This window comes from Hypoxylon trugodes, assembly GCF_022578975.1.
Source record: "Hypoxylon trugodes strain CBS 135444 unplaced genomic scaffold F4822scaffold_1, whole genome shotgun sequence".
Classification (NCBI taxonomy): domain Eukaryota; kingdom Fungi; phylum Ascomycota; class Sordariomycetes; order Xylariales; family Hypoxylaceae; genus Hypoxylon; species Hypoxylon trugodes.
In genome coordinates, this window is record NW_026250016.1 from 1,356,957 (window position 1) to 1,379,940 (window position 22,984).

The window sequence follows — 22,984 nt, forward strand, 5'->3', positions numbered from 1 at the left end:
TAGTTTTGTTGGTACTCGATAGAAATTCGGAATTCGGTTCTCGGTTCTCGGGGATTGCTTATAGATAAATGGAGATGAAAAAGGTAAAAAGGAAACCGCCGACGCGGGTTGCGTATGTCCGATGTCGTGCGGGTCCACAAAAGCCGTGCGGCACGTCCGGAAAGTTCGGAAGTCTGGGGGTAACCTGGAAAGCTCGGGCACGGATCTCCCCGCAAAATCCCCTTACTAGTTTCCTTGTCGCAACATTATCCGACCCTAATTAAATGATCTGAGCGCAAGAAATTCCAAAATAACTTTTTTTTTTATCGCTGCGACAAGGTCACAATCATGCGATACGGGATTTAGCGATAATGTTGATCCCATGTGGGATTGCTTGCCAATGTGATGTCGAAAGCCGTGGGGAAGTAATATCGTTATCTCGCTCCCAGGACTCTTCTAGGAAACCCCCCGCATCGCCCAATGTAACCCAGGAAAAGGTCTCGACGCGACCGTGACAATAAACTCCCCACGCTATTATGCACTGATCTGACCCGCTGAACGTGGCAAAATCGGTCGATGCGTCAGATTTCTCCGAGGCTCACGTCAGCGCTATGGCGCCCAGAACTCGTTCTTTGAAAGCGATTTCTTTCAGCGGCCAACTATCGGCGTAACTAGCTCAATACTCTTAGGTCTCGAGTAGGCTCCTGGTTTCCTTGCGGGTAACGGTCGGTCTGAGGTCACACCGCCGTGGTTGTATCCGTAACCTGTTACTGCGTAACCGTTATCGTAGGTAGAGGAATAGAAGTTGTTGGTCGCTTTCGTGTAGGATGTACTAGGGCTGGTAACGGCACTGCGGGTAAATGGCCAAATGGCGTTACCAGGACCGGGCGAAGTCGGGCTCACAGGTCGTATACTTAATGACCTCAAAGCCGTAACGGCACTGGTGTACTGGTTATTTGTTGTTGGTGTCGTAGGGGGCGACCAGCGGGACGGGGAGGCGCGTGGGATGATGTCTCGGGGTTCTGAGTTCCCAGCCGAGTAATACGGCAAATTGACGCCGAAACTATCATGTCCCTTACTCGATGGGTGTGATGACGCTGCTCTTACGCTCGCGTTCTGGTCATACTCGCGACACCTGACCCAAAACGTTAGTGATTAGAAGTACTTATTGGCTAGGGATGAAAGTGGCTTACGCCTCGGAGCAATATAAAAACTTTTCATCCTGTGGGGTGAATTGCTTTTCGCAAGTCATACTATGAAAGTGATCAGTCAGCCATGTGTGTAATAAGAACCATTTGGTGTGATGCAGGAACGGTCGCACTGGTTACACAACACAGCCCCCCAGCAGCTGATCACCCGCATAGCTTGAGTAAGTGGTGACGCAGTCCACGCTGGTTTCCTGAAGAGGTATCTCATGCGTAGCGAAAGTGAAAAAGGGAAGCCGATCTACCCCTTCCCAGGCGCAATGACGTTAAGTAGAACGTCAAGTATGCGACCTAGAGTAGAGAGCCTCGTAGGAGCATCGAGATGAGGAAAGCTAGGGAATAGTGTGTAGGTCATGTATACGTACCAGAATTGCGGGAAGCTCTCCCGTTCGTCTTCGAACCAGCGCTCCTCCTCCCATTCCCTTTCACGATCCCTAGGGTTCTTACCCAGCTTCTGTACTGTCTGAGGGGTTGATCTCCTAGTTAATGTTTGCGGTCGCCTGGGCTTGGAGAGATCTGAAGTTGTGACAGCCTTACGAACGTCGGTCGTAGAGCTATTAGTCGAGGCGTGGCCGGATCTGCGACGACTGTGATGCATTGTGATTGGTCCTGGTGGTGAGTCTAGGCCAAAAAACCAATTGCTTGAAAAGAATCCCAGGTTGCCAGGTAAGAGCTTGCTAGTATGCTAGCTCTAATAAATAACCTCTACCAATGTGTTGGAGAGGGATTGATCGTAGCCAGGAAGGCTGATAGTTTTGTGACTTGGGAAAAAAAGATCGGGTGACGGTTCAGGATGATCAAAAAAAGTCATGCAACTGTTTTATAATGACCCCCAATTGTCGTGCAGGCGATAGATATAGAATAAATCGACGGTAAAAGCGCGAATTGGAACCTGTTTTCGTTTCTTCTCGTTGTAGTGAAGCCCGTATTTGGTAGATAAAGCACAGGACACAAGGCGGTTTATGTTTATGGCAAGCTAACTGCTACCTTAGAATACGGCAAGTCCCGGGATTCCAAGTTTGGCATGAAAAAAGGAAGCCAGGTAGTAGTGGTAGTAGCAGACAAAAAAACAGGATAAAACAGTATATTGCGTGCTCGGTTTCAAATGCAGTAGAACATGCAATGACGGTATTGACAAGCGAATTGTGGTTCCGTAACGTTTATCGCAAAATTTCCAATGGGCTTTTCCAAAGAGTCTTTTGTTCGAACCAAAAAATGTTATAATGATGATAGCTTCGTATGTAACGTTTTTGACGATGCGATGCGGGTTGATTTATTATTGGCGGTGGTGGTACGTAAGCGGTAGTAAGGATTTGGGTGGTGTAACAAGTACCAGGATACCCCCAAGTCCGTCTAAGTCGGGATTTTCGGATTTCTCTTGGGTAATATATTCAATGACGGGGAAACAATTTTTGGACGGCGTAGGTAACAATTGAATAACTCTCAAGCAAATCTAGAACGACAATGACAAGAATCAGGATATTTCTGGTCTGTCTAGTTGTATGTCTATCGAGTTGTATTGAGGTAACTCATAAACAACTGTATGGTGTATCGAAGATCAAGTGAGGAACCAAGCTAGAAAGGTGTAAGAGCCAAGTTGCTTGACAGATCAACAAGCTTGGGGGTTTTTGAAGATTGAGAAGAAACATCGAAAGGCAAGAGGCGGAGGTGGAGGATGATATATTCTAGCACCCTTGGAAATGTTCGTACCTTTTTTTTTTCTCTTGCTCCTTGGCCTAACCCTGCGTTGGAGCGTGCTGGATTACACTGTACATTATTGCAACATAAACTTGGTAGGTAAGGTCAGGTACCCTCTTCTTCTCTGCTAGGGTTTATGTCGGTTTGGTTTGGTTTTTGGGATGACTACTGCGAAAGGTACTTAGTTACTTATATGTATATACGTACACTACGTAGATACAATATACTTGAATACAAGGCTACTTAAAATACGTGCATAAACCATAATCAACGTTTGAACCAACGATGACTCTTTCTCTTGCTCTTAATTTTTTTCAACCCATTCCCCTTTCTGACTTTCGCAAGTGCTTGCGTGCGTGCCATGATTGGCTGATAAGTACTCAGAATGCCGAAAGCGGAGATGGATCCATGACCAGGGTTCTTGAGCCAATTGCGTGTGACTGCTACATTGTTTCGTCTATCACGACAGAGCTTCTATTAGCGCCTAGCCAGTCTGGCCCTCTCAGTTGGGACAGGCCAAAAGACCAATTCTTTGGATACCACGAGGGTCAGGAGGTAAAAAAAAAAAAAAAAAAGGGAGATAGATGGGTAAGAGGAAAAAATTTTTTATTTTCCATAATTTTTTTTTTCCTTTTTCGAGTTTCAATTTACAGATTACTTACATATGAATTGCCTCTCTTACCGTACATTCATTACTTAACGGCATTACTTGTTAGTATTAATGCAGTCGATAGGCTAATTTTCTAAACAACGGTTTTATCGGCTACCCAACCACCGTTGATAGGTTAGCATGTTAGCTACATGCATCAAAGTCAAGCCAAGCATAAAAAGTTATTAAGCCTACAATACGTACGTATATACGTGCATATGTGCCAATACATATTGTCCATATGGAGACTATTCTCATGTAAAACGACGTGTATTGTGTGTCTGTGCAGATATCTACATATATGTAGTTACACAACTTTTTCTATACACTCATCTGTAGTAAGTTTCCAATGTGCAATGCTGGGGCAAAACCGCCAACCCCGTTCGAATAAGACACTGGAGATGCAATGGAACACTTCGTACAGGCGTACAGGGGGTAATGATGTAGTGTAGTATGGATCACTTGGCATTGCAAGATGGTAAGAACTATACCTGTCCATCGACCGTACCTTGAGGACAACCTTGAGAAGTAGGTAGTAGATGGTAGGTCATAGGTCATTGGCAATATGCTGCCATTCCATCCATATTGAACCATTGAACCATTGACGCTACTTGACCACGAATTGATGAGAATCATTTAGAAGGACTTCGTACAACAGGGGTTACGATGGCTCGGGAATTCCAACATGCACTCCCCGTTGTACCTAGGTAGAAATAATGCAAGCAACATAAGCTCCGCTGCGGTTCGCGGGAGTGAGGAATACAACATATGTACTTCGCGAACGGTAGGGCAGCCGTACATGTAGGACCGACCACGACATATATGTATGTACGTTTTTGTATTATCCACACTGTTAGAGAAAGAGAGAATTAGTTACATATAGTTTTTTCCCGACGGCATATAGGATATTCATTATTTTGAAACTCTTCTCTTTGTCTTAGATACAACGTATAATTCCATCATACGGCATTGACAACAAATACACTAATATTAAGCCATCCGGGTGATTCGTAAGTACCTAGGTAAGTACTCTACGCTATTATTCCCTTGTTACTATTCCTGCCCATCCAGGTTTGAATTGATATGCTAAGCAGGATCCTCTTAGGATTGATTATGTGATTACCTTATGTCACATAATTTCTTACTTGTATTAGATAATTGAATGCGCGGTGAATGAAACAAGAACATATCCATCCGTCCACCTGGTTAGCCCTTGACCAAAAAAAATGGCATGGAAGAAAAAAAAATATTATGGAAATACAAAGAAACATGATTGAAACCTAAGAAAAAAAAAACCAATATGGATGTGTCCTTCGGCGAAATTCATCCATCATATGTCGCGATCAGGTAGTATTGTAACCACCATCTAACACTACCACGCAAGGCAGTCGGTGTCTCGCCTTTTTTTTTTCTCTCTTCTGTGACGGGACTTACACCATAGGTTGCAAACCCAAGGTACGGCTTGACATGGGATGTCCCTATTGCTGGATTCCTTCCCTAGGCGGGTTCGGCGGGTTCGGTTCCCACTAGGGATTGGTCGGTAGCTTAATTGGCTTAATTACTGTATTAAATACATAAATTACCGTTGTGTTTTAAGGTTGTAATCTACGTAATTCTGTACAACTCGAACATGGACTTCTTCAATTGACCATACCGTAAATTGAATGCGCTACTCTAAACTTCGATATGTGCTCGTGTGTGCTTTTGGACAGTCATGGATAGTTATGTCTGCTCGTGTGGCTGCTTAAAGTGGTATGAGTGGTGGGAGTGGTAGGAATGGTCTGGAGTAGGTAGCAGTCACATTATTTAGACTATTAGTAACCAAATCTAGATCTATCAAGAGAATATGACGACTCTGTTTCGAAAGAAACTAAAGAAACCAACGAGACAAGCTTGCCTCATCCATCGTCTTAAGCACGTTTTCGAAATTCTTTGCTTTTCAGTATTGGAATTAGTGGGTAGGTTTGCACGTGTATGGGTTCGTTGATGTAGATTGTTCCGAAACCCCATGAAAACTTCCACTTTTCAAGGTTCCAAGGTTACTTTTCTTATAAAAATTTTCTACGTTTTTATTTTATTTTCCCTAGGCCTAAACTTTGCCCTGTGGATTTTTCATTTTTCAGTGGATGTTATAGGGATAAATCAACCGTAATATACGTAAGTAACCTTATGTACCCTACCTAGGTACTAGGGAAGTTCCACCATCGTGGCATTGCTCTTTCTAAGTCCAGGGGGGGTACCTTGATAGGTAGTAAGACAATTGGAATGAAGCTGGGCAAGTAAGGAAGGTGATACTACGGCGATACCTACCTACTACCTACCCGAATACTTTCAAGGTTGTCAAATGGAGCCAGATGGCGATTAATACCGACTAATAATAACGTATAATAACGTATAATAAAGGTATAATAATGCGCACTTATACCCTTCATTACCAGATTATCAACATTAAACCTTACCTAATGCAAGCCTTCCCGTCCTGCTGCTGCCGCTCCGTCTTAGTGTCTCCAGTTATCTGGGACAGCTTGAGCAAATCCTTTTCCACTATTCTTTCACTACTACCATCGCAGCCTAGCACCTACACTCCTACAACAAACCTCCACAATCACATACCTACATATACGTACGCACATACACATGGACATGGACATACATAACATAGGCATACATAGACATACATGAAGATATACATGAAGATATACATACCCTCTCTTATCGAGAATTCAAAACATCTATCCAAGAAACACTTTTTTTATGCATTCCCCCCTTTCAACGGCGCCACCGGCAAGTCATAATCGATTCTTCCTACTCGCTCGCTGCTTCGGTGATATACCAACGCTGCAGCTTTTTGTAAATTGATTGTCTAATCCAACCTCGCCGACCTCGCCTTTTTCCTTTCTTTCTGGACTCTTTTCCGGCACATCCTTTACTGCACATGACTGCCGATCCAGCTGTAGAGATCTTCAATACGCTGCCTTCTAACACTCATCTAACAAATCTAACAGCGACGTCGTGTTCAATTGATTTAGTTTCGTCTTCGGCTATCTGTAATGATAGCTGATCAATCTCGTTACCCCTCTTTGAGAACTGCTATGAGCAAGGCCCCCCCTTGAGCCCTGTCTCTCGCTTGGCCAACCCCCGCCTCTTCTCCTCTTCGCTATTTCATCAAATGGGCTACAGTCGCAGAGTGGCTCATTACTCCTTTCGTCTTTCATTGCAGGTTGCCTCTTAATTTGTGTAACCCGTGGGGGGCTCGGGTTTCACGTCGTATTTGCGACAATGCTAGGTAGTGTATCTGGGGAAACTTCTAGGCTGTGTGAGAGTGTGAGTGCGAAAGAAGAGAGGGTGTGTTTGTGATGTGTGTGGTGTGCTTCATCCACACAGGTGACGAGGCAGCGGGATATTGATTGAAGGTGTGTGTAGGTTCCTAGGTAGGTATGGATGGGATGTACGTATGCTTGGTACGCTTGGTACCAAGCCTCCCATAACATAGCATGCCTATCAGCATCCACGATGTCTTTCATAGGAGAGCAGAAAGGTATCTGTATCGCCGCTCGCCTCTTGTTACTCCACCGACATACATGGACATACATGGACGGGCTTGCATACTCCCTACCACCTAGCAATCCATCGTTACATCATTCGGCACAACTCCTGCAAGGGAGCTACAGGAAGAAAAGTGCTCGCTCCCGGTTTGCGAAGCAGCCTAGGTAGAGCTGCCGAGGATTTGCTACGAATCCTGCGACTCTTTCTCCTCAATATGGGTTCATATGTTTTATATTGCCCTCCCGTTGCCCGGATTACCCGTTATGGATCTGACTTGAATCTTACCGAATCTTAGCTTGGGACGAACTGTTATCACCCCACGTGGAGTGTCGCAATAACGGTACGGTCCCGGGTCAGGAACTTATTGCCATGCCAAGTCCGCTCTCTAGGCTTGTCGAGATTGCTACATGGTTGATGCAGAAAAAAAAAATGATTCAACCGCTTTGAGACTATAGGTCTCTAGCATCCACCTTGTTTCTTGATTGGATCGTTTCTTATCCCAATGACCGACATCATCCCCCCTCCAAAAACGCCTCAGTCGCGGACGTGGCATCCTCTCTCCTCTAGTTACGTCGTATGGCAGGATATGATCGCCAGGGCTGAGACCGAGGGGCGCGCCTTGGACGGGATAATATCCCAATAGGAATGATTACAAGCAAACAAAACCCAGTCATAGTGTTGGATCAGAAACATCTCCTCTTCTTCAAATACTACATCATTGTAGGCACCTAAGACCTAAGAACGAAAGAGGAACATGGGATATTTTCTTTCGCATGTCTGTCTCAATGACTAGGGGGACGGACCTATGAGAATTCGGCCAGCTTCGGCCATTCAAGGCTCAACAGTGGAGTCGAACAAATAAACCTGAACCTGAGTCTGCCCTGTTCGGTGATGGTAACCATTTATGAAAATTTTCTTGTCCATGCGATACCTTATCATCGTCGCGAACCATGACACAGCCTCTTACGCTCGCACACACACTTTCGGTCTCGCTCTAACCCAAGAACGTACAGAATCGTACCCGCTAGGCGCCCACAACGATAAGACTTTTTCTCTCGCTTTTTTTTCTGCAATAATATGCATCTCGATATCATATCTGCCCCATCCCGCCTCTTCCAATTCTTCCAGATTCCTGCAGGTACCCCCTAGACGTGGCCACCCATACCACCACTACAAGTTAAAGCATCCATACCTTATTGCTACTTGCTAACCAATCAACTTGCACAACCGGGTTTTAAGCTTGCCCAGGCTGGGATAGACTCACAGATGATCTACTTTGGGGTTGACCGGACATACGCTAACGTGCGCGTAGACCACATCACGGAAAGGCTATCTCTTCAGCTGTCAGACGTTAGGCCGTAACTAGGTAAGAACTAGATTCGTCGCTTTTTAGTGTAGGCACTTAGGTAGTCAGTCTATGAAGGGGGGCCGCGCAATAAGCGAATGCTAGGGACGGAGATATTTATCGCGGCGGAATCGGAGCCGATTATTGTAGGTACTATAGGTATCGTGTCCGTTGCCACTCTGCAGAGCGTCGCGGTGTGAACACCATGCTACGATACGAGCCAAGGGTATTATAAGGGCATTAAGAGGCATTCACAAGCGATCAAAGTGGTCCTGTTGGGATTTTACCCTTCTATCGTGGCTCCTTTGGATGGTTCTTTAGCGCCGACTAACATACGTTATGGCTGAAATAGAAAGTCGATGCGAACCGGGAAAATCGGACGTGTAAGCAAACTGCCGTCACCTTGGCAATACCCCCGATTAAGGTAGTTTGTTACCATCTTCACTATCGACAAAAGGTATTGACAATCGCGACGACGACCTCGCTACCTTGAGCCTCAAATTCTCTAGCCTGATTTGGTCGCGGGGAGGACGGAATGTTGATCGAGATCCCAATCGGAGAATTCGTTCGCGTTCTCAACCGAGAATACACACATACCTACATATCCAGTATTACCAAGGTTGGTGTACGAATAGATGGATACCATCCGCTTAGGTAAGAGTCAGATCCTCTTCTTCTATGCTTTCAAGGTTTCCCTATCCACAAAGCCCAGGGAACAGGGGTCTCGTAATGACCTCATCCGGGATATGTTTGACGAATTCGTACGTATGTTACAAGCGCGCGCGTGTAAGGACATGCCATCGATGATGGTGCCTGATCGACCGGTCAGCTAGCCGGACGCCTCACGGCTGCCTACATATTATCTACAGGCAAGCCCTTACACGCCATCGCAGCTACGGCTGACGAATCGAGCAACTCGGATGTCGCTAGAATTGTGCGAGAACCAGTGGCGAATGTCTCACGCGGAGAATTTCATCTTAACCGCCGACCTTTCGGACGCAATATGTAATATGTATAACGGTAGCAATATTCCCTCTTTATTTCGTGACGGTTTCAATATACGTGTCACGATTGCAGAAGAAAAGCAGTCACGCGAGCCTTCTTTTGCAGATCGCGTTGGACCGGACTTACACAATGCCAACTCTGGATAATATATCTCGACATTGTACCCGTATATGGCACGAGATTTCGCCAATCCGTATAGGACACACGGAACTTGCGAAACCACCGTTCGCGATATCCATTACGTACAGCGATCTATTTAATTTTCTCATTTTTTTCAACCCGTACCTGGTTTTGAAATTTAACTCCCTTAACCGTTCGTAATACTAAGCACGAATGGTCTTATCCCAAGCCCAAGCCCAAATGGGGTCGCCAAAAGGGGGAACGGGGTAAGTTCCTCTTCGCTCACCGCCACGATGTGGACGTTCGTGCTCAATTGAAAAATTGCACACTATTATCAAACAAGTACCTAAGGTGGTAACGTAAGAGAAGTTAGCTCCATTACGCCGCAAAGGCCAATCTTCTTCCTAAACCGATCATAGGTGAAATCCACCCTTGGAGTAACGCAAGACGAGACCAAGGAAATGTCAGAAACGTTCGTCCCTTACGATACGCATACACATATACACATACACTGCATACTGTACTCCATATACCCAGACCCTTAGTGCTACGACGTGGCCCTCGCCCACCTAGGTGAGGGATGGTTGATGGGTCTTCTTTCACCGTAACTCAAGCAGGGCTGACGTATCTAGACCCCTAGACTTACATAAAATGTTTCCTCTTACATCTTCGATATTCATGCTCAAAGCACCCGTTGTACGAAATATGCATCCCTGGGTCCCTAAAACAAGATAGGAGTCGTCAGGGGTACGTGGCAGACCCCTGGTTTTTACCCCAGGTTTTTCTTTTTTGTTACTTTGCCTTTTCCCCAGGCCTGGGCATCCCGCGTAACTAGAGCTAACCTCCAAACATGCTTGGAAATGCGAGATACGTATGTGCAATTTTTTAGATAGATGGGATGGAATTGGCGTAGACCGAATAAGTCTAGATGCGTACGGTCAGGTGCTTTGGGGTTACTTTATCTCCGCGCCATATCCGCGTGGGATTACTACGATGGGACATGGTATATATAAACTCGAAGCTGGATCCGGTTAAGCGGTCGATATTGAGATGTTTCCGGTTTGGGGTCCTTGCTGCCTTCGTCTTAGTACATGGGCTGGGGAAGCATTTACAGTACCGTTGAGAATTGAGGATAAGTATGGTGGTGTTGAGGGTTGGCGAATGGGATGTTGGTTGATGTTGATATGACAGGAGGAAATACCGCGACGTGGGATTGGCCGTGTGCTAGTCTGGGGGTTTGCTGGGCTAGGGATGGGTATTGGAGCTTGGGATGGAAATTACCACCACGAATTCGATAAGAGAATCTCTGCTTTCTGATACCGACATTTAAAGCACCATTGACATCCCTGTAGGGAGGTGTGATCCATTGCTAGGGCTCAACCCATACGGAGAGTCGTGAGTGGGAGCCAGAAATTGTTCAAACGAGGACAGTAGGACAAACCATTCGTGGTGATGAGAGGGGTAGGTTCTAGATGAACCTTTACCGAATCTTGATAGATCTATTGGTAGCCTTCACCAAGGGTCCTATGTCCAGATATTTGCAAGGGAAAGGGGAGCCGAGAGGTATATCAAAATGACATAGAAAGGAAGCGAAAGACCAACGCCAGTATCATCAATGTCTCCGCGCCCTATCCTGTCCATTAAGTGCTTTGGGAGGCATTAAGGCTAGGAATCACCGACTTGTTAGCCCCCAACCACTCAATGCGCAATGTATGTTTTATTATGTCTATACTCTGTCTACAGGTAGAGCTACCACCTTCATAGGAGATGTCCATCAGGCATACCTTAAGTATCTGTCGTAAGTATATCGAACAAATCATACAGTATCGAAACATCGAGACATAGCCGTATTCCGGATGGTAGGAGCTGAACTTCCGTCGCAATGTACCAATACGTTGAATCAAGCATATTTCGAGTCAGAATGAAGCCGAGGACGTGATGCTTACGCGTCCATTAATTATATCAAGTGATGTTGAGGATAACGGAAACATCCTTTTTTTGGCGACATACTATCTCCTGAGGCTCGAGTCATGATTTCGCTACATTTGCCCGTCGTAGAAAGTCTGGATATTCCCAATTCCATCAATGCCCTCCTTACTGGATCCCTAGGCATAGGATCCTGATATCCTGTTTGAGTTGCCATGGGGAGTGTCTAGGTTTCTTCACCCGGTCTTATTATATTAGCTATACTAAATATGCCTCGCCCGTGATAGAGGAACTATAATAATGAGACCTAGGCTCATAGTGTCTATGATCTCTTTATAAGTAAGGCCGACCCTTTTCTGCGTTACGCGACTCGCGCCTTGTCAAAAATTGGTAGACCTTGCGAGGTCGAAAATGACGAAATCAATACACATTCAGGGCTAATAGGGCGTTAGTTCTCTAGGGCTTGAGGCGGTGATTCTCCATATGTGAATTGTATATTCTATTTTAGGTCCCTCTAGTATATACGGTTAGCCTCTATATCTACCTCATGATTGAGTCTAACATGCTTGTAATATCCGCGTCATTCATTCATTTTTTACAGTAGTGGGGGGCATTATCAGCTTTAGATAAGCCCTTAAGGTCGACATTGCTTCCATAATTGATTCTTTCCTGAATATTCCTCTTATTGTTGTGTTGTCAACCGTATAAGTCGCCCCGGTATCATGCGTCGGAGTGAAAGTCGCCATATTTATAATGGCTTCCATGTCGAATCTGCAATCTTCGTCCAATTTCCCAGTCGTACGTGCGAATTGAGGACCGCGTGCTAGATCCCCGAAACGGCTATTGTCGTTAATCAAGTCCTGAATAGCACGTCCATAGATATCACCCTTCGCGTAGTCTGCCATGGCTCCCTTCGTTGAGCTCTCACCTCGGTGCCAGAGGTACCATAATGTGCGAACTGCTCCCAATCGAGCAAGAGTGGCCACATATAGGTCAAAGATTCGGCTATTTTTACTGTTAAAGATATTCTGGTTACCGACCACAATATCAAGTAGTGACGGCTGTGGTTGTTCTTCTCCAAGTATCCGGCCCGTTAGGAGGCCGTAAATCGCTAATAGTTTATGTGTAGTATCCGATCCGAATCGAATATCAATATCTTCCCTCCAAAGCGTAGGTATTGAATTTGATAAAAGTTTGAGAGAAGCAAATGCTTGCTTTTTGTCTAACGTATATTTCCGACTATGAATCATTTTCGTGTATCGCTGAGCCATGCTGAAAATCCCACATTCTAAACAGGCCCAAAATGCGCGCCACAGAAGTGATGAGGAGATATGTAATCCTTGTGAATCTAGGTTCAATACCAAGTCGTTGAGAAACGGGAGCATTTGCGGCGGTGTTGTCGTCGGGGCGACCACTTCGCAAATTTGTCCTAGGGATTCTGTACACTTGGAAAGGATCTGGAGGCCTTCAGGTGTCTGTATCACATTCGAAACGAGCCTCTCAACTTCGAGGAAGCTGTGGCACTTCTGAAGCGTATCCTCTAATAACGCCTCCTCGCCGATGCTAGGTTGCCGACGCTGAGCCATCTCTTGTCGGCGCACCATATAGGCAAGCGATCTGGAATTGCTATTCCATACCTGAGTTGGTATGCCATTCATCTTGAAGACATCACCTTTTATTTCGCCGAAACTATGCGCATTGTTCGGTCGTTCCGTTTCTGACACTGGGGGGCCATCAAGCGCGGTAGAGAGTACATCTAGGTCGGAGATGCGCCATGCGCCAAACTGATTCGTCGCAGTGGCGTTGAATCGATCTTCGTTATCTTGGGATATTTGCTCGAATTCCGCGACACGCCTCTTAACTAATTCTTCTTCAAACACCTTCTGAGCTATTATGCTATCGACATCTTTGTCGTATGGGCGCACATAACGATTGTCTTCGGCGTCGAGGTCTAGAATGAGGGATGAGGCTTCGAACGTCTTCCATTTCTTTCGTTTGGGGTTAACAGGCCATTTTGGAACGTCTATCCAATATGGGTTTTGGTGACTTGATCGGATTTGGATTTTGGTTGAAGATGGTGTTCTGAATGGGAGCACGTGGGACAGCCGCTGGCCGCCCAATCGCTGCATTTCGAAGACAATAATTTGGTAGGTAATAAAATGACATTTTAGAATACAATATGGATATCATATAAACCGACTTTGCGCCATGTTAAATAAAATGGAATAAAGACCTCATCGTCAAGCAATGCGACAAAACTTCGCGAACAAAGAAAAGGAATTGGGGAAAATTACGATATACCTGCCATATTCTCTTCGCTTCCCCAGAAAATTGGTGCCCGCTGTGGACTCACCCCTGGCGAACCTACCCCAGATTCCACCTGGGGTAATTAAGAGCTGAGGGGTAAATGCACTGACCACCTGTAACTTGGGATGTACCAATGTACATGTGTATTTATCTTTTAAACGCAGCCATCACGGACATTAGATAGTCCGACATAGATTCTCCACATTAAGTTCTCGTCATTGGGCGCTCCGTGCCAGCTGCATCATATCGCCAGCCAATTTCATTGCGAAAAGTACTCTCACCGGTTGATTTAAGAATCCATTCATCACAAATCATTTCTTTTTCTGACCAATATTTCGTCATTTCCCTAGAAGCCTCACATTAATAATGCCTCCTGCGAAGAAAAGGAAGACGGCGAAGGCCTCTAAGGTCACAAAAGTCACACCTGAACCCGAAGAACCCCAAACATCAGGAGGACCGACTGAGGAAGAACAAGTTGTTGACGCCCCTCCTCCAACAAACGATGAGACTTCCCAAGAGCAACCACAAACAGAAGAACCAAGCCAACCTGCACCGATAGAGGAGGCAGCAGCAGAGCCGGAAGCGACAACGGCAACGAAGCCCGAAGTAGCAGCAGCAGAAACAGCAGCCAAAGACCGCATGGCACGTTTCCGCGCCCTCCAAGCGCGCGCAAAAACATCATCAGACCAAAACCTCGCCGAAGCAACCAAAGAATCCCAACGCCTAGCCACCGACCCCACCGCACTCGCGTCCCTAAACCGGCGTCGCGACATCGCAACACACAAACTCCTAAAAGCTGAAACCGAGGAAGCGGGAGATGACTTCGAGCGAAAACGCGCGTGGGATTGGACCGCGGAGGAAAGCGAGCGTTGGGATAAACGACTCAAAAAGAAAGCCGCGCATCGCGATAATAATGCGTTTCAGGATTACCGGCAGGAGAGTAATAAAGTGTATAAACGACAATTACGTGACCTTGCGCCGGATTTGGAACGGTATGAGAAGGATAAGATGGCTGCTATTGAGCGAGCTGCTGCGTCGGGCGGGTTGGATATTATAGAGACGGAGGATGGGGAGTTGATTGCTGTGGATAAGGATGGAAGTTTTTACTCTACGGCTGATTCGACTGCGTTTGCGGAGAATAAACCGGATAAGGCGGCGGTGGATCGATTGGTAGGGGACTTGCAGAAGGCGGAGGAGTCGAGGTTGCGCAAGAGGAGGGAGAGGATGGCGCAGAATGGCGACGAGGGCGATGTCACGTATATCAACGAGAAGAACAAGCAGTTCAACCAGAAGCTGGCGAGGTTCTACAACAAGTACACGGCGGAGATCAGGGACAGTTTCGAACGTGGAACTATGATTTAAGCACGAGAAAAATTGAGGACAGAAGATGAAGTGTATTTTATTTTATGGATGCGAGCATGGAGATCATCGTCGTCGTCATTCCCGTCATCCCAACCTACTACCTATGATACATGATTACCTAGATTACCACCAATATGGTATTTCCAAGGCGTTTTGAGAGGGTGGTTATGATACAGTTTATAGGAGGTGCATTATTAATACAAAGCCCGGAATTTTTCGAGTTAAGTTGAGATGAGATTTTTTTTTTTAAGCCATACTCCTTCGCCACGATTTGTTTGCTAGTTCTTCAATTTCGGGTACCTCAATGGGGCCTTTTACAGACGAGTCGCCTAGGGCTTCGACGAGCGCTTCAGCTACAACGTCAGCTTTTAGGGGCTTGACGCCGGCTGCACCCATGAAGTTACCTAGTATGCCACGTGTGGCGCCGTTGAAAAGTGCGCCGGCTCCGGTCATGGCTGCCATGCCTACTGTTATGGGCCGCGAGTTATCGTAGACGAAAGGCGAGCGGATAAATATCCCGCGCATACGTGGAAATTCGCTGGCGATAGTGCTTTCAGCTTCGCGTTTTGTTGATATGTATCGGGCGGGTAGGACGGGAGCACCGCCGGCAGCTGAGAGGAATGCGAACGCGGACACGTTTTCACGAGCAGCTTCTTTGGCTAACATGACGGCGCTGTCGCGGTTCATGTTCTCGTATGTTAGTTGATCCTTGGTTTCCGGGGGCCGGATATCGCTGTTGCTGCCGTCCGGGACTTTGCGCTCGAGTGGATTGCCTGGTTGTGGTGCTGTGTTGAAGGCTTTCCGGAGGCCGGTGAGGGGTGATTCTTGGCCTGATAATACACCTTTATAGTCTGCTTCGAGCAATATGCCCATACTGTGCACGACGTAGTCGGCACCCTTGAGGAGTGGTGCGTAAGTAGCTGGTCGGAGAATATCCGCTCGTTCCCAGCTCACTTTCCGGGCCCACTGCGGTGGTGTGCTAGAGGATGTGACGGCGTTCCACTTTGGTTCGCCGGAACGACTTGTACGAGTCAGTATATAAGTCAATGCATGTATGATAGGTCAATTACCTGACGGAGGTCACATCCCACCCCCTAGCAACGGCATATTTACATACCCGGCTTCCTATGAAGCCATTGCCGCCGCATACTACTAGTCTCTTGGCCGAGGACATGGTTGTAGATAAACGTACGATTTTAATGAAAAAATTAAGGAAACAGATTTCATAGAATTCGAATGAAATGAGTTTAAGCTATGAGGAATTACGATTGGCGCGTAATAGAGAGGAAAATAAAGCTTCTTATACAGCTGCCAGTATCCAGTTTCTTACGGTACAGCTAAAGTATAACTCATCTACCGTGAGTCAAAGACATCATGTTCACCGCAGAAGACGGACTGACGGACAAGTTAAAGCTTGGCGTGCCCCTCATTTCCCCAATTCTTTAAATTGAAAGTATCTTCATATACCATTTTGCTAGGAGTGTACTTGAGTAGTCTCGTTCATCGGTGTTCTATCTTGTCCGAACCTTCTAAAAATGGAGGTCTTTAGGCGGTACCTGGTAAGGATATGTTATCGATAAGACGTGGGGTCAATACGTACCTAAAGAGGTTCACTCAAAGCTACACCTACTTTATTTTTTCAAGATCAACTAAATACCATCTAACAAATTGGCCTTTCTATCGTATTTAAGGTATTTCTCAGTTCTCGGCGTCATACTAGACTCCCAATAGATACCGCCGCTCCAATTTAAAGTTCCGGGTCATTCTCTCAACGCGTCGATACAGCAGCAAATTTAATTTTTATTTACTTCTAATATTTCATCCCACTGTGGTTTCAATCCATCATCTCTTATAATTTACTACAACCATCGCAACCTCTACAATCCTTCCTATAATTATTCGATACAGACAACCAAGCAACGATGGCTCCCCCCGCGGGTAAGCGCGTCAAGGGCGTGCAAATCTACCGTCCCTTCATCTACGGCACCACGGCGCGCCCCTTCAACGACACCGACAACGTCCGACCAGCCGGCGTTCCCTCCGACCACACGCATTCCTGGCAAGTCTTCGTCAAAGGCGTTGACGACACCGATATCTTCTACTGGCTACGCCGCGTGCAATTCAAACTCCACGAGTCTATCCCGAACCACCTACGCACCCTCGACGCGGAAACCATAATCCGCGAGAACGAATCCAAACCCGCGTCGCAGCGCCAAAAGGCGTTTGTCGTCAACGAGACCGGATGGGGCGAGTTTGAGATTACGATTCGTTTGTACTATGACAGCCGTTCGAGTGAGAAGCCGCAGACTTTGTACCATCACTTGCGTTTACATCCCTACGGGCGCACAGAGGCTGAAAAGGAGGCTATGCGTAATGGCGGCGAGGTCGTGGCTTGGGTGTACGAGGAACAATTGTTCAATGAGCCGTTCGAGGATTTCTATAAGGTCCTTACGACCGGCGCGCGCGATAAGAATGCGCCTACCGGCGGTAAGGGCAAGGGTAAGGGTAAGACCGGCCAGTCGTCCGCGGAGGGCAGCAGTGATGTGAAGGAGCGCAGCGCTATGATTCCCCTGACGAATAAACCGGGTCAACCGTTCAGTCGCGAGACGGAACAACTCGAGATCAAGCGACTTAAGGAGGCCGAGGATAAGGTCCAGCAGATGGTATTGGAGATGACGAGGGCCGTCAAGGCGAAGGAGGCTGAACTTGCGGAACTCAAGGCTTCGGCGAAAACGACGGCCGCGGCGGCCCCCAACGCCTAGAAGGCGTCGTCGGGACGCGGCGATTTTATTGATGGTGATTATAACGATGATATGATTAGTGAGGATATATCTACTGATGAAGAAGAGGAAGACGAGGAAGAGAAGCCGACACCGCGAAGAGGAAGACCGAGAGGTAGTTTAGGTACTACGACTACGCGCCAGAAGGCAACTCCTAAGATGCCTAAGAAGGCATTGTCGAAGCAGGTGAAGGGAAGACGAGCATCTAACAAGCAAGCTCAGAAGGACCAGACACCCAACAAGGAACCGACCAAAATGCGCCCGCGTGAGGAGCAATCAAACGACGAACAACCGGAGCAGAAGACAACCTTCATCGTTAAGGTGGTTGTTGAGAAGAAACACCTGAGGTGGCTCGCCCTCGGCGGACGCGTAGCTCACCCTCGCGGTGATAGGCCTACACTTATGAAGCGCCGACTATCTTCGCGCTCGATTTAGCTTGGTTGGAGGTTACTATGCTGAAGGGGGGAAGGAGAGATGTTCATTGATGCTGGCGTTGAACTGGTTGATAAATAGGAAAAAAGATACCCTACGTTTGACTTTACGAGTTACGCATTTCGTTGTATATAAACGAGGCCCCGGCTACGATTATCTGGTCTACAATGCTGATGCATTGTTCTCGATTTGATTGGACAAGGGGTTTATTCAATGACGGCAGACGGGTATCTAGTCCCTTCGCAAATACGCTCGAGGCTAGCATATAGGCATTGATGAAACCGTGGAATAGTCGTTGATTAGGAAAAAAAGGGGACAGACATAGGCTATAAGGCAAATGCTATTCAATGAAATGCCATTTTTAAGATGCATCATGATTTATGAGGGAAGAGTAATTCCCTTTCTTTATATCCATCTGACTCATTGGCACAAGTCGTAGGGCAAGGCAACTGCTCGCGTGCCTGTAATATTTTGATTTATCGCCTTACATTTCGGATTTACCATATTAATGTTCCAGCTTCTCCTAGTTAGATAATCTTGAAGCTCTTCGGGTAACTTTTTGAATCTTGTCTACGGCAGAAGCTCAACACTTCTGAATTTTTAGATACTTGGTACCCTAGGATACTTCTCCGCTAAAAGCAAATCACCATATCACATCACAGCATTAAAACCCAACCAATTGTCAAAACGTAATTTTTTCATTGATAAGTCAGATTGGGGTTTTTCTCTCAAGAGGACTCCAGCCTCGAGCGAGTCTCCCAGGTACGTTCTGTCATCAGTCTGTCTAAGGTTTTCATGCATTCTCGCATGATGATGCTGTTTGTAAAAAAGCAGTAATAAGTTAGTAGTCGTACCAGGGAGACCCATCACATCACATATGTAGGTACCAGCCACCATGCTCATGCTTTCTTAAATCCGCAAGCCACCCCACCATCCGTTCCGTTACCAAGTGCCCAATTTCCGTGATCCTTCCGTACCGATTCCTTCCTATCCTGTGCTGTGCTGGTCCTTTCCCCTTTCCTTTTCAAACAAAATCGACTTCTTCCGCGTGCCATCTAGTGGCCAATGGATTTGTCATGACATAAGAGAGTTGGATCAAAGTTGTGTCGAAAAAGATATGTGCATCGCAAGCTCCGTCTTCTGCTCGGGGTTGGCTGCCAACTCACTCATTCGTTCGTTCGTAGCCGGCTAACCCCCAACTTAGAGTCTCGCTCGCTTAAAAAACGAACCAGAAGCTTCTCTTCTCCAAAAAGCAACACCCCAATTTTTTTTTGTAAACCGGTTCGCCCAAAACGCCTCTGCTACTGCTCGCACGCCTGCACGCTTCGCTTGCTTGTTTCGATTCGCACACCGCCTCGCAAATACACATTAAAACACAACAACGCACACACATTTCGGATATCTCCAACAACCCGTGCCCGGACCCCGGTCCCCACCTGAGCCACGATGATCCCTGTTTCGTAACGCCATAAGCCGTATGTACAATCTACTGTAATGTAGGTTGGTGTATGTATAGACAAACGAAAAAAATCTTCGAAATGATTGGTGTCTGCAATCTATTGTGTCGCTTGATATGCCGGAGGTGGAGTTTCGTCTCTCTCCGCCCAGAAGTTCTCGTTGCGTTGTTTCTCATCGTATACTCGACGCGCGATTTCCCCAGCCATCTTCATTATCCACGCTTGCTCTAGAATCACGGACGAAGTATCGGAGCCCATCGGCCGATGTCGGTCCATATTGAACGGCCTCTTAGAGGACGAAGCGACGGGCCCTAAAGGCTTCGTGGGTTGGGCTGCAGGAATCTCCACCTCTTTTTCTACTGATTCTATAGGAGCCTCTTGGGGAACATGGGAAATAGTTGGGTCTTCGTATATGTTCATATTCAAAGCGGGCCGAGATGGTAATTCCCTTCCTGCCCCGAATCGAATTTGGCCTGGATATAGCGCCTCCTCTGCCGGCTCCTCTTCGGGATCTTCTGGGATAGAAGTTGGTACGATCGGCTCCGAAAACGGACCGGCGACAGAAGTAGTATCCGAAATGGACTCGCTAACTTCGCTAGCTGCCTCGCTTCCTGTCTTACTACGACGCAGGTTGACCACACGAGTCTTCTTTTTGCGTGAAGTTCTTGAGTGTCGACCCGAACCAAGCGCCAGACCGGTCGTAGCAGAGTGGAGGCTTGTCAACGATGGTCGGGAAGATATACTGCCTTGATCCACACTGCTTGCATCAGTAAATGTGTAGGTTGTACTAGCCCCCTGCACGGATTGTGTGCGCATTAAACTGGGTGTCAAGACAGGTGTTGAGTACCCCGTTTCGCTGCGATCCATTGACCCAGCCCAAGCCCTAAACAGAACATCTCGTATTCCAGGTGTGAAAAGTGACAGCGTCCTGTGAGAATCGGTAAGAGCTGCTAGCCTGAGTAGATTCTTTTGAGAAAATAGCGATTGCAATTCCGAGCCACCATGCATGGAGATTGATGCAAGCTCATTTGCATCAAGCACGTGCCCATTGGAATCGACCGCTTCCGGAGGTGGATTTGAAAAGGGGTCAACAATGGCATCGTCTTCAGATCCTTCCTTTGGTACAATCTCCTCTCTCGGCAATTGGTCCGGGCACCAAAGTCGTAATGAAAGTTTATGAATGATAGCTGGCAATTCATCCATCATCAAATTTCGTAACTGCCCCTCAATTGTCCTTTGAAGGTAATCCCTAACGAATTGAATTGAATCAAAGGTCGACGAGACCTTAAGCGACTCAAGCGGGTCATTTCGAAAGACCAGGGTGAGCCCCTTTTGCTTCGAAAATACTAGGATAATGAAGGCGGATAGCTTAATCTCAGATAACGTGATAGACAACGGTATCGTGAGACTTGCAGCAGCGGCCAATGGTTGTGGCGATGTAAAAGTTGGCTTAGCTGACAGGTACGTATTCAATGGATTTGCCTATGATGTATTGTTAGTCAACATAGCCCAGCCCATCTTACGACGCACAGCATGAAAGCTATGACTTCAGAATTTGGGGAAGCTTGGTGAAAAAACATCTCCGAAAAAAAGCGCGAACCCCTGATGCCCTAATTACAATGATTCATGCGAAAATGATCCACAGACGCGCGAAACATTGGAGCGATCATGTTTCCGCGTAGAGCTAAACAAGGAAGAGAAGAAAAAAAAATATGAAAAGGGGTTGGGGAATATTAGTGAGGTGAATTGTAGCCGCAATGAAGCTTAACTGCATACGCCGGTAGCTTTGTGTGGGAAATAATTGTGCGACCTCGGGAACACTTGCTCTCCAAAAAATTGAACACAAAGAATAAATGATATAATGACCTCGTGAATATATCGTCCCATGGCCTTGATGGAGCTTGATATAACATCGTAATTTCGTAGTATAATAAAACTCCGCGATAGCCGATACGAAGGTATCCATAGTGCCCCATTTCATAGCTTCATAATTCTTTTTTTTTTCTTTTCCGTGCCAGTGGGACCAACATAAAAAATAAAGAAAGGGCAAACACCTACTTGAACTCTTGTCCGCAACGTCAAGAAGGCATCGCCCGAATAGCACATCTTAAAGATGCCGCGGAACCTATCCTCGGCCAAATCCCCAATTTCTAAGATTTCTAGATCCGGGGGCACGGAGCCGAGGTTGAACTCGGTGACGAGGATATCGTCGACGATTATGGGCGGCTTCGGAGACTTGTTCAGCGCGTTCGTGAGGAGTTCTTGCGCGCGCTTGTAGAACTCGGCGTCGGCCGTGAGCGGCGACCAGTTGAAGTTGAAGGCCATGGTGCGTAGTAGTAGTAGTGAGGCATTAGATTCGCATCGTAACTTGGACTATAGGGCGAGGCGAACGTCGGACGAGTTTCGTCGTAGTTGGTGATAATGCGGTGAAGGGGAGTGTATGTGGGAAGGGCAGGGTATGTAGGTAGAGGTGGGTGGTGATAATGGAATTAAGGGCAAGAAAGGAGTTAGTGTATGGCGTAGGTACAGTAGTAGCACAAGTAACGAGTAGTAAAGGTGCTAGGTATTGTAAAAATAACAATAGGGCAATAGGGAAATACGATTAGTTGGAAGTCGGTGTGTCGGTCCAAGGTGGCGGGTGGTCGGAGGGATTGGCTAGATCGAACCACAAAAAAACAGCGAAGCAATGGCTGATCGTGCGTGCGGTGAAACCTCTTTGGCGGTATGTAGTTAAAGAGATGGATCGGATGATGGGGTAAAAGGTGGAAAGGTGGATTAGAATTATGAATTATCAAGGGTTCGTGGAGCTATACTAAGGATGCTAAGCAGCTAAGGAGTTGATGATGGAGTTTGACGCTTCTCGATTGGAAAAAAATAATTTTCTTTAGGTTCTAGGTTCATCCGTTCATAGGTTCATAGGCGATTTGTGCAGGGGAAATGACGCTATGCTATGCATTCCGATCCTCGATGCAAGCTTTATGAATGGATAGATGCGACGAATGTGGAGAGAGAGGATGAGGTAGCGCGAAATTTTTTTTTTTCTCTTCTTTTTTTCCTTTTCCTCTCCGTACTTTCCCGGATTTCTGGTTGGCTCAAGAAGGTAGAAAGGTGGGTCAGGCGGAGAAAACGCGCTATCTCGAAGCGGTTTATACTCGTCCAGACTAGCCAAGCTC

At 46.6% G+C, this 22,984-nt stretch overlaps 6 protein-coding genes across 6 annotated transcripts; 2 read left to right on the forward strand and 4 right to left on the reverse strand.

Moving 5' to 3' along the window:
* Positions 1 to 410: 410 nt before the first annotated feature.
* On the reverse strand, positions 411 to 2,094 carry F4822DRAFT_14604 (uncharacterized protein). The gene is made up of 4 exons (XM_051452909.1): positions 1,550 to 2,094; positions 1,173 to 1,232; positions 503 to 1,114; positions 411 to 432 (listed from the first exon to the last, which is right to left on the reverse strand). The coding sequence occupies exons 1-3, from the start codon at positions 1,780 to 1,782 to the stop codon at positions 628 to 630; spliced, it is 780 nt and encodes a 259-aa protein (XP_051319260.1). The 5' UTR covers positions 1,783 to 2,094; the 3' UTR covers positions 411 to 432; positions 503 to 627.
* A 9,619-nt stretch (positions 2,095 to 11,713) lies between these two features.
* Positions 11,714 to 13,906, reverse strand: F4822DRAFT_14856 (uncharacterized protein). Its single transcript, XM_051452960.1, has one exon. The coding sequence runs from the start codon at positions 13,600 to 13,602 to the stop codon at positions 12,058 to 12,060; it is 1,545 nt and encodes a 514-aa protein (XP_051319261.1). The 5' UTR covers positions 13,603 to 13,906; the 3' UTR covers positions 11,714 to 12,057.
* A 116-nt stretch (positions 13,907 to 14,022) lies between these two features.
* On the forward strand, positions 14,023 to 15,265 carry F4822DRAFT_14858 (SYF2 splicing factor). Its single transcript, XM_051452962.1, has one exon. The coding sequence runs from the start codon at positions 14,147 to 14,149 to the stop codon at positions 15,140 to 15,142; it is 996 nt and encodes a 331-aa protein (XP_051319262.1). The 5' UTR covers positions 14,023 to 14,146; the 3' UTR covers positions 15,143 to 15,265.
* F4822DRAFT_14862 (NAD(P)-binding protein) lies at positions 15,266 to 16,730 on the reverse strand. Its single transcript, XM_051452963.1, has 2 exons — positions 16,213 to 16,730; positions 15,266 to 16,163 (listed from the first exon to the last, which is right to left on the reverse strand). Exons 1-2 carry the CDS (start codon positions 16,314 to 16,316, stop codon positions 15,389 to 15,391), a joined length of 879 nt encoding a protein of 292 aa, XP_051319263.1. The 5' UTR covers positions 16,317 to 16,730; the 3' UTR covers positions 15,266 to 15,388.
* A 61-nt stretch (positions 16,731 to 16,791) lies between these two features.
* On the forward strand, positions 16,792 to 18,182 carry F4822DRAFT_14868 (yeats family-domain-containing protein). The gene has a single exon (XM_051452965.1). It carries the CDS (start codon positions 17,065 to 17,067, stop codon positions 17,902 to 17,904), a length of 840 nt encoding a protein of 279 aa, XP_051319264.1. The 5' UTR covers positions 16,792 to 17,064; the 3' UTR covers positions 17,905 to 18,182.
* Positions 18,183 to 19,828: 1,646 nt separating this feature from the next.
* Positions 19,829 to 22,448, reverse strand: F4822DRAFT_14886 (uncharacterized protein). The gene is made up of 2 exons (XM_051452967.1): positions 21,870 to 22,448; positions 19,829 to 21,293 (listed from the first exon to the last, which is right to left on the reverse strand). The coding sequence occupies exons 1-2, from the start codon at positions 22,134 to 22,136 to the stop codon at positions 19,911 to 19,913; spliced, it is 1,650 nt and encodes a 549-aa protein (XP_051319265.1). The 5' UTR covers positions 22,137 to 22,448; the 3' UTR covers positions 19,829 to 19,910.
* Between the last annotated feature and the right edge of the window lie 536 nt (positions 22,449 to 22,984).

Coding starts and splice junctions, on each gene's coding strand:
- F4822DRAFT_14604 (XM_051452909.1), bottom strand. CDS start 1,782: ATGCATCACAGTCGTCGCAGATCCGGCCACGCCTCGACTAATAGCTCT. Junction 1,233..1,549: donor GAGAGCTTCCCGCAATTCTG/GTACGTATACAT, acceptor TCACTTTCATAG/TATGACTTGCGAAAAGCAAT. Junction 1,115..1,172: donor TTTTTATATTGCTCCGAGGC/GTAAGCCACTTT, acceptor GTTTTGGGTCAG/GTGTCGCGAGTATGACCAGA.
- F4822DRAFT_14856 (XM_051452960.1), bottom strand. CDS start 13,602: ATGCAGCGATTGGGCGGCCAGCGGCTGTCCCACGTGCTCCCATTCAGA.
- F4822DRAFT_14858 (XM_051452962.1), top strand. CDS start 14,147: ATGCCTCCTGCGAAGAAAAGGAAGACGGCGAAGGCCTCTAAGGTCACA.
- F4822DRAFT_14862 (XM_051452963.1), bottom strand. CDS start 16,316: ATGTCCTCGGCCAAGAGACTAGTAGTATGCGGCGGCAATGGCTTCATA. Junction 16,164..16,212: donor TGGGATGTGACCTCCGTCAG/GTAATTGACCTA, acceptor GACTCGTACAAG/TCGTTCCGGCGAACCAAAGT.
- F4822DRAFT_14868 (XM_051452965.1), top strand. CDS start 17,065: ATGGCTCCCCCCGCGGGTAAGCGCGTCAAGGGCGTGCAAATCTACCGT.
- F4822DRAFT_14886 (XM_051452967.1), bottom strand. CDS start 22,136: ATGGCCTTCAACTTCAACTGGTCGCCGCTCACGGCCGACGCCGAGTTC. Junction 21,294..21,869: donor CGTTGCGGACAAGAGTTCAA/GTAGGTGTTTGC, acceptor AATACATCATAG/GCAAATCCATTGAATACGTA.